This window comes from Lathyrus oleraceus, chromosome 6, assembly GCF_024323335.1.
Source record: "Lathyrus oleraceus cultivar Zhongwan6 chromosome 6, CAAS_Psat_ZW6_1.0, whole genome shotgun sequence".
NCBI lineage: Eukaryota > Viridiplantae > Streptophyta > Magnoliopsida > Fabales > Fabaceae > Lathyrus > Lathyrus oleraceus.
The window spans coordinates 522,063,700-522,074,785 of record NC_066584.1 but is presented as its reverse complement, the minus strand read 5'-3'; the positions used below and the strand labels follow the sequence as shown (position 1 = coordinate 522,074,785).

The 11,086-nt window shown below is 36.1% G+C and overlaps 1 protein-coding gene across 1 annotated transcript; it reads left to right on the top strand.

Annotated features, from left to right (window-relative positions):
• The first annotated feature begins 2,671 nt into the window (after positions 1-2,671).
• On the top strand, positions 2,672-3,586 carry LOC127096559 (F-box only protein 8-like). Its single transcript, XM_051035112.1, has one exon. The coding sequence runs from the start codon at positions 2,672-2,674 to the stop codon at positions 3,584-3,586; it is 915 nt and encodes a 304-aa protein (XP_050891069.1).
• The last annotated feature ends 7,500 nt before the right edge of the window (positions 3,587-11,086 follow it).

The window sequence follows — 11,086 nt, the reverse complement described above, 5'->3', positions numbered from 1 at the left end:
CCATAGATGTTTAGGATGCTCATACATTCGCTTTGCATAACTAACCCTCGGACCCTTATCTCTTTTTATTAGTTTTTTATTTTAATTTTCTTTGGGTTTTGTTCGTACTTTTTCCCTTTTTCTTTTGGAAATAATAAATGTGCGATGACGACTCTTGCTTTATGTGTTAAGTTAATCAATAACTTAAACTCAAAAATTTTACCGCTACACTAGTGACTGACGATGCTTGATAGCAATAAGACTGTTATGCCAGTCGTGTATTATGGTTGTTGTGAATGTGATACTCTTTAGGGTTTTAAAAGATATGTATGATGATTTAGAGTCCCATTTTTTTTAGGCGAGAAGTGTTTATATACGCTCGTTTTGGTCAATGTTGTAGAGTTAATGGGCAGTTGTGCCTTACCTTTATGACAAAGGAAGGAGGATTTAACATGTCATCCACTCTTTTATACCTGGAATCCCACTTAATTTCATAATTTTAAAAGTTCCCATGCTCAAAATTTGAATTAAATTTGCATACAAAATTTTCGAAACTAATTTCAAAATTCTGGTACAATTAACTAGTAGTGTATTCAGAATTTCGGGTATGAATTAATGCTAGAATTTTCAAAAAAAATTCGGTACGCTTGAAATTTTTACAGGTATTTTTAAAAAGTATTATGTTATACCGAAAATTTCAACCAATATGAAATTTCCATTAGTGCAATTTTATAAGATTTCCAACGGTTACGATTTTGAAGACAGTTTTGGACGACTATGATTATACCGACCGTTTTGTATGGTCAAGAATGAATTTAAAGTTGTATAAATAAAGGTCATTTGTTGTTGAGAAAAACATCTCAAAATGTCCCTTCGTCAATTTTTGATTAAGGAAGAAGTGTACTTCAGTGGTGTTACACCTCCAATAGAGTTCCAGCTTCTGAATGACACCACTTCTCTCGTTATCGGGTGCTACGGGATGCACATATCTGCCCCTACTCAGCCAACCATTTCCAATGTGAACCGGTTAAAACTACTCGTCTAACCCGTAAATGAAAAGACTCTGCCTCAGCAGCCCTAGTCTGGGATGTCTCTCTATCTGTGGGCATGCCTGCAATGGTGTGGTCTTTTCCCTTAAACTTCACTGCAAAATGAAAAAAAAAAGCAAAAAATTAGTTAATTACCGCCAATTTCAAAATTTCCTACATATCACTGGAAATTCTAAAAAATAATTCTAATATATATATATATATATATATATATATATATAATTACTCATAATAAAAAATTATTTTATACCATTATTCAATGACAAGGTGCGGATCTCATCAAATTATGTTATTATTTATAACAAAATTAAATAATTTAATAGATTAGTGATTTTTTATTGAGAGATTATATAAAAAAAAAATTAATGCTAACTTGTGTTCTTAAGGCAAAAGTTTATATTAAAAATTACAATTAAAAAATTAATTTTATAAAATATATATAGACCGTGGACATCCACTAAACTCATTATCTTTTATTAAAAAATATTTGCTCTTTTTCCTTAAAAATAATTTTATAATCAGGTTGTTTGATTTGTTTTTACCAAAATTAATTTAAATATATACTTACTATAATAGAGGTACAATGAGTTTATTTAGTTTGAATATTAATTCATTTAATTAAAATTTAAAGATAAAAAATCAGAATCAATGAATAATATTCAGTTTGATTTACATTTTAGAATGATTTTTCACAAAATCTAAATCAAATGAAGGGTCTGTTTTAGCTCTAATTATTTTTATTTTTTTGTATTTTCAAAAATAAATTTTATGAAATTGATTTTCAAAATATTATAAATTTTATTTATATTTATTTTTTCTAATTTAAAGACTAGTTTTGATATATTATAATATAGACATATGTTATAAAAATTAAAATATAATCTTAATTACAATTTAGACTAAAAATTGTATCTCAAAAATGATATTTATGAAAAATGATTTGAAATGACTTCAAAATTAAATAATTTTAAAAAAATATTAAAATCCAAAATAAGTTTTAATAAAATAAGAAAATATTTAAATTAGCATTTTAAAAACTATTTGAACTTAATTTACATTTAAATCTTTTATGAATTTTTTTTAATTATTTTTCCATAAAATTTTATTTCATTATAATAATAATATTTAAAAACTAAATAAACCGGGCTCCAAATTTTCAAAAAAAGAGTTGTTGTATTCATAGAATCATTAAACATAAAAATAATTGTATTCAAAAGCAAATTACTAAAAAAAATTGGCTTTTGAGAATTTTTTGAAAAAATAGGTCATTTGAGTAAATTTATATATATATATATATATATATATATATATATATATATATATATATATATATATATATATATATATATATATATTATATATATATATATATATATATATATATATATATATATATATATATATATATACACAACACAAGAAGAAAACACAAGCAACAACGGTATCGATGAATTGAAGAAATTTCCTCTCTTTGTAAGCGGAATCAGCCGAAGCTATCACCACCGTTCAACTCGACCATGGATTATTTGCAGAAGCAATCACCGTCGTTCAACTTGACCACAAATTATTTGTAGAAGTAATCACCGCCGTTAAACTCGACCACGGATCATCAACATAAGAAATCATCACCGTTCAACTCGTTCATGGATTATCAGCAGAAGCTATCACTGCCATTCAACAAGTGGTCTGATTCAAAGGTTAGCAGAAAGTATATTGACGATGATGTTGCCTTCCATGTTCTTTCGAAACTCCCCGTTAAATCATTGAAGCATTTTGGTTGCGTACGCAAATCATGGTCCATTTTATTTGAAAATTCTCATTTCATCAATATGTTCCGCAACCATTTCATATCTCATAGCAATTCCGAGGATCATCGTACATATCTCCTCATATTTAAACGTGATTGTGCTAATCGTTACCATCCTGAATTGCATTTGCTCGATAGTAGAATCAAATTAATTTTGCCACCTCCATTTCAAGAGGATGACTTTTATCTTAATATTTTGGGAAAAACAAGTGTTAGCGGTGTTTTTTGTATCGGGACAAAGAATGTAAGGGGAGGTTCTAATAAGGTCAAATATGTATTGTGGAACCCAACTATCGAAGAATTCGTTGTCATTCCTCCTAGCCCCGATGAGCTTGTACCAAAACACCCTCGCCTTGGCGTGTTTCATGACTGTCATGGGTTTGGTTATGACCAAGTAAGAGATGACTTTAAGGTGATTCAATATGTAACATTTGATAGCTGTAATGACTATGATCCTAATTCTCCTCCACCACAAGGTATAATGTATTTCTCCTTTTTTGAGATATATAGTCTAAGAAATAATTCTTGGAAGATACTCCACATGGATGATATGGCTCAATGGTGTGTTGGTAACCCATTTAATGGGGAGGAATTGTACATGAATGGTGCATCTTATTGGTTGGTTAAGGAGAAGATTATTGTTGTTATACCGGACTTTACAAGGAAAGCCTTCTTTCGATTGGAGGATCAAGTAACTAGTTTTTTTTTCTCTTTTTATTTTCACCCGGAGGTATATTGCTATGGTTATTAGGACTTTTACCATGTATACAAAGTGATTTGTCAACTTCAGAAATTCATAATTATTATATCATGTATTTGACAATTTAAGAAGACAGTTGGTGATATGGATCTTGTTTTATCAATTTAATTTTAATTTGCAAATTGATTATGTCTCTATTTCATTTGTAAGAATTGTATACTCTTTTTTAATTTGCAAACTGATTATGTCTCTATTTCATTTTTAAGAGCGTGAATATGCTGAAATGCAGGTAGTGAAGACCATAACATATATACTTGAGTTTTAGGAATAAACATTGTGTAACTTTTCATGATACTGATGCATATCTCTATATGAAAACAATGTGTGTATTTTGCATGTCACTGTTTTCATCTTTAAAATCCATTACTCCTTGTGCTGATTTTACGGTATGGAAATGGGTACCAATATAACTGTCGATGGTTATTCAACTGTTTTTAAAAGAAAAATAAGAGCTTTCAATATAGATAAATAAACACTAATTAATCGGCTGTAAAATAGATAAATAAACACTAATTAATGTCTTTCATAATAGATAAATCATTCATAGTTGCTTCCTTTTTATTTAGTATATCTATACGAAAGCAATATATATTACATCATCATTATAATTATAATTTCCATGAAAATAACTTGCCACAATATGAATGGGCTTAACATCCCAACCCATGGCGCTTAGAGGGAGCTTACAAACCTCGCTTTAGGTGCAGCCCCTGAGGGCTCATATTATAAGGAAATAAAATTGCACCCTCACTAACAGCAATTGCTTTTAGCGCAGTGGTAAGCGCTTGATCCTACAAATATTTGGTTATGCATCTGGCCTTTAGTTTTAATGATAATAATGCATTGTTTCTTAGAGAATAATTTTCTACACTAATGGTTTTTATCTAGTGTGTAGCTTTTGCTAACATGTTCTGACTCTGAAGAACTGACGTATGACGTCATCAAATTCTGGAATCAACACACTCTGACTCTGAAGAGATACAAGTGCTCTACAAGAGGTTGTTGAGTTCTAGAAAGCTCTTAGACAACGGTTTTGATGATTGTTTGTGCTAAAGCTTATGAATATGACTCTGATTGAATAGTCTCTGGAGGATTGTCAGCCTTCAAGATTCTCCGCTCAAGTTCTGAAGCTTATGAAGAACAAGATCTGAAGACTCTGAAGACCAAATTCTGAGGAACTGTGTCAAGACTTTGAAGACCGAGGTGTCGCATTACGCGAAAAACCGACGGGAAACAAGAACAACAGAGCCGCCACTGTGCGTTATTTATCCTAAAAGAGGGAAAGGAAACGCTCGAAGTAAACCTAGAAAAGACATGGTCTCGCGACCAAAGAGAGTGGGATCGGGAGTCGGTTATGCGAAGGGAAGGTATTAGCACCCCTACGCATCCGTCGTACTCGACGGGATCCACGCACAATAGGAAGGAAAATGGTTGCTAAAAACACTGCTTACACACACACAACTGGCTGAAAGAGACACGAGAAAACAAACAAGACTGACTCGGCAGGATATCGCATCCTGGGCCTACTTAGTCTATCAGGCATAGACATCAGAGTCAAAGTAGTTCGGACTGGGGAAACGACACATGCTCGCTAGGATATCGTATCCTATGCATACGTATCTCCTTGGACTAAGGAGAATCAGAGCATCCGTAGCTCGGCTAACACGCAGACAAAACACAACAGACAAAGGCAAATGTGGAATCCGAATGCCAATCGTTGGACTTATATCAGCATCCGAACCAAACAAAACCACACTGGAACCCGAATGCCACTCGATGGACTTACATCAGCTTCCAAGCACACAACAAGACAAAACAAAGACACAGGCGCCCGGAGAGATCTGCTCATCTCCTGCCTACGTACCTCATCTGGTATGAGGATCAGGGCGTAGTTCCCCTACGGAGGGACACATGATTAGCCTAACCAGAGACCAGAGGGAGACACAACTAGGGAGACTAACTTGAGCCTAGATGTTATCATGCAAGATTGTCCCTAAGTCAAGGTTTCTAGCTAACTTGCACAGGAAGCAAGCCTATCCTATTCAACACAAGCAAACAGCAAATCAAGCATTCACAAGTAGCACACACTATATGCACACAAATGGGGCTCAATCAAAGGGTAAGACTGCAAGAGCAAGTCATCTGTACAGGGGTGAGGTTAGCTCTTAACCTTGACATTGAGAGCCAAGGTGAAGCTGATGAAAGGAGAGTGAAGATAAGACTTCACAGCTCTTATCCCTGGTCAGGGAGAGCTTCAGACAAAGAAGTGTGGGTCCAGAAAGGAGGAACCCTTCTACACTTAAGACTATGACACAACTGTACATTGTACAAGATCTTGGGTTTGTATCCCAATGCATCAACACAGTGGTGTGAGCAGAGGGATGACTCAACAGAAGAGCGGGAGATAGATTGCTTATCTCTTTTATCCACCAATTGCCTTAATCAAGGACTTTTCCTGCTTGGGGACAAAAATAAACAATCACAAACATCTCCTCTTAAGGAGGACTTCAGACAGGTGCCTGGCCAAGTAACAGGCCAGGTCTTCCAGACTACATGGCGACAAGAATGTTATACCTCAGTGCAAATTGCTTATCAAGCAAAGCAAAGAAATATTAGCAACTAATGTACCTGAAATCAATCAAATACAATCAGTATACCAATCACAGAATTAAACAGCAAATGGTTCACAATTAACTATATACAGACAAACACAAGCCAATGCACCAAAGTGCAAGCCCTTAAGGCCCAAACTCAAATATCAAACCCTGCAAAACAAAGTCAAAATTAGCTATACACAAGTCACAAGTCAACTCCAATGGAAGCACATCATTAAGCATGGGCCATTTGTGCTATTAACCTGAAACACAACTCAAAAGTGAGATCACAAACCACTAGTCCAAGGCTAGGGCCAAAATGAAATCAAATCATCAAAACAGAACATGAAACTTATCCAAAATCAAGATTAAACTATTAAGAAGAGAATCCAATTGGTCTCACATCAAAACTATGCACCAAATTCATTTCATGCACAATTTAAGTCAAACTATGCAAGTGTGAACCACATATGAGCAAACAGAATGATCACACTCAAACAAATACCAAAACAGCTCAATAAATTCCACAAAAATTCCAGTCTAAACAGAACACATTCAATGAGCTTCATGTCAAATTTCATGCTATTTGGACAAGAGGAAGTAGGGAAATAAAATTCAACAAGTCAGGACATGCAAAAATCAATCCAAACTAGGTCACCAAAGGCACACCAACTTCAAGCAAATGTAAAACAGTGAGAACAACTAAGAAATGAATGGAACCAAAGCCAAAGTGAACTCAAAAATGTTAGGAATCACTCCATCAAATTTCATCTTCATATGGTAAGGTATGAGCATTTCACATAGCATGTAAGGTAATCACCCAAGCAAAACCCTAAAATGTCTAAACAGCAAGCAAAAATCCCAATCAAATAGGAAATGGATCAACAATTCCTACAAAAAATCATGGCAAAACTAGACATATACAAGATATCACATACAAAATTTGAGAGCAATTGGCAAAGCATAGGCATGGCAACAAAATTCATGAACACAGCATAACATAGTGTGACACACATTGTCACACTCAACTTAAACACATCATATCTCTCTAACCAGGAACTCAAAATTAGCAAACTATACATCAAAATCACCAGGGAAGAGTCAAGAACAAGCATGTGAAATTTCATTCATTTTGGATAATGCATCAAGATTTCATGATCAATATGGCAAAACATACATATAATGCATACATGTCAAAGATCATTAGGCAAAACCAAAAACTCACCAGGCACGACTTTCATTATCATACCTAAAAAAAACTAGATAAAATTTGGAGATGGATGCAAAAATTCCCAGTCAATTTGGATAAAAAATGAATTGATTATGATTTTTTGAAGTTTATTGTGAAAATGAAATAATTATTTAAGTTTTAAAATGAATTAATGAATTAAATAAACAGCGAATGGCATTTTTGTAATTCTTCACAGCCAGGGCCAAAACGCTGCGCTCCATTAAACTGCATGACAGCACGTGATTGGTCCGATCCGGAGGGAAACACGAATTCAAATTCAGGCCGTGGCAAACAAGATCTAACACGCGCTTTTTCCAGAAATCTCAAGAACTTCATCGTGTTCATCATCTCCAGAATTCGTCAAGAACAAACTGGCACGAAAATGTACAAACTATATATGGTTGGAATCAGCATGCAACGTACATCACAAATATGGCCATGAAATCATCCAGAACTCCACACACAAAAAGATCCAATCGAAAATAGTTTTGGCACACAAACTTTAATTCAAGATTTCTCCATGGATATCCAACGAAATTGCACGATTCAAGTTCATTCTACTCTATGTCAAAGGCACTACCTAAACCACATGGAAATTGCAAGAATTAAAGAGTTTGAATTCCAACCTTCTTGAGGTGCAGCTGTGGAATCCGTGCTTGTTTTGCTTGGAATTGTGAAAACAGATGGAGTATATTGATGTAGGAGATGAGTGGAGGTAATTGTTTAGCTCAGCAAGGCACGATCATGAAGAATTGGCCAGCTGCCATTGATGAACTCAAGGTTGCAACAGTGAGTTTTGGCACGATTCTTCCTCAAATTACCACAAACAAAACTCACAAAAGACCTGCAAATGAAGAATCAACAAAGAAACAACACAAGTATTGATGAATTCTTGATGAAATGATGAAAAATAGTGTATGTGAAAGTGGAGAAAATTGAGAGAATTTTGAGATTTTTCCTTTGGATCTGAAAAAATGAAATGTCATTATCCATTTCTGTTACAATTAAGACTTTATACCTCACACTAATCCACTTGTTAATCTCAATTAGGCAAATTGGAATGATTAGTGTAATGCACATTTTCATGATTTTGGCCAAAATGCCCTTTTTTCTTATGCAGCCAATGTAACAGTGTAAAACCAGTTCAAGCAAGTTCTAAATGTCATTTTGGATGTGTTGGAAAAGGTCCCAAGTGCATATGGCTTGTAATTTTGAAAATCACTATTTCACACCAAAAATGCAAATGAGTTCACTTGAAAAATGCCATTTTGCAATGATGATTTTTGATGGAATGCAATGATGCACCATGAGATTTCATATGAAATGTGGTTTGCTCAAAGAAAAATCAACCAAATTGGCCTTTCCATGTGAAAGTTATGGCACTTTGAATTTAGGCATTTTCTGAAAATGAATGGACCATATCTTGCCAACCACACATGGGAATTTCAAGTTCTTGGACTTTTTGGAATGGTGAGATCAAGATATTCAACTTTCATGTTGGAAAAAATTCCATTTGAAGCTTGTATGATGAAGTAATTTTGAGGAGAAAAACTTTCCATTTTGGGCAGTTGAAATTACAGGTCACCTGCTATTTTTGGAAACTTTTTGTCTGACCTCCAAATCTTCAACCTTGGTCTTTGATATGTCAAATGAGACTTATATGGACATGAATGAGGCCTTTCAAACCATCTCACACCTTCGAATCCATAAAATCAGGCACAGTTGACCACAGTTGACTTTTAAGGGTTTCTGAAGAAATTCAGCTTGACTGTTGAGCTTTGATCATCCAACCTTTGGCCAAATCACTTCACAATGATCCTTAGACCATATGAACTTGATAAATCATCCCTAGGGCTTTGTCTCAATGGAAATGGCACTTGCTTGCTTGCTCGACCTGATCTCCTAACCAGTTTGACCTAATTCTTCAGAATGGCTTGCACTTGGGCAAATGGCTATGCAATGCTATGCAATGGACCATATTATGTTAATGACCTAATATGAAATGAATGTACAAAAGGTAGGGTGCAAATTTGAGGTGCTACAACTGCCCCTATTCAATCAACTGGGAACCCGAACGGATGAGAGCAACGACTATCAGACTTTCAGGGTAAACAGGGATTGAATACCAAGAATCGTAGAAATTTGCACAATGCTGGGAATCTTTTTCTGTTTCTGGTATAGACTTTTCTCTTCCATGGGCACAACCACCTCCAGACATCACAACGACGATGAATGGAAACAGAGATCACAACTAGATGCCAACGGACAACTAGGAAAAACTCAACGTTTACCAAGACCAATGGAGAGGTAAATCAACTCTACTGGGGACGACCAGAAAAGGGCACAACCATACGTCAGCGGACGTAGTGGGAAAAACTCAACGTTTACCGAAACCAACGGAGAGGTAGGTCAACTGGGGACGACCAGGAAAAATTCTACTGGGGACGACCAGGAAAAACTCGACGTTTACCAAGACCAACGGAGAGGTAGCCAGACATCAATGGATGAATGGAAAGACTCGACCAGACGTCAACGGACGAAAGGGAGAAGCTCGATGTTTATCGACACCAACGGAGAAGGAGAATCAACTGGGACGACCAGGAAAACTCGACCAGACGTCAACGGACGAAATGGGAGACTCAACGTTTATCGACACCAACGGAGAAGGAGGATCAACTGGGACGACCAGGAAAACTCGACCAAACGTCATCGGACGAAGGGGAGACCACAACTGGACACCAAATAGGACGTCTACTGGGGATTCTGGCTGGGAAATCAACCAGACATTAATGAATAACTGGGAATAGGGTATACAATCAGACGTCATCGGACGAATGAGAAAAACTCAACGTTTATCGAAACCAACGGAGAGGTAAATCCGCATGGGGAAGGGTACAACTAGACGTCATAGGACGAATAGGAAAAACTCGACGTTTATCGACACCAACGGAGAGGAGGAATCTCTGAGGGGAGTCATCTGGTATTACCAAATGATCTGTGAGGAATAAGAACTATACGTCAACGGACGCATGGGAAAAACTCGACGTTTATCGACACCAACGGAGAGGAGAAATCTTCTGGGGATAATGAACACAACAAAATCATCAACGGATGATCGGGAAAAACTCGACGTTTATCGACACCAACGGAGAGGAGGATCAATGGGGGACGACCCTGTGGGGAAAGATATCAACTAGACGCCAACGGACGCATAGGAAAAACTCGACGTTTATCGACACCAAGAGGAGAAGGAATCTCTTTACTAGGGAAGGAGGACGACGTTACGAACATCGAAAGATGATGTTTACAGACATCAAAAGAATACATACACTTACCACGCATGACTGGGAAATCAGCGAAAGATGGTGTTTACCGACACCAAAGAAGACCAGACACTACTTACGCATGATTGGGAAATCACCGAAGATGGTGTTACCAACGACACCAAAGAAACAACACACGCGGGTGCTGACAGAATATTGACATCTACATGTCGACAAGGATAAACACTTGCAGGAGATCTCACTGGGGAAAAGGTCACGACAACGAGCAAATAGGAAGGAACACCAAGGATACCGGGTTGTAGGTACGAGACGGGTGACCGACCAAACGTGAATTGGTTTGTGTTCCAAAACACTCAACATCCTGAAAGAGGGCTAGGAAAGC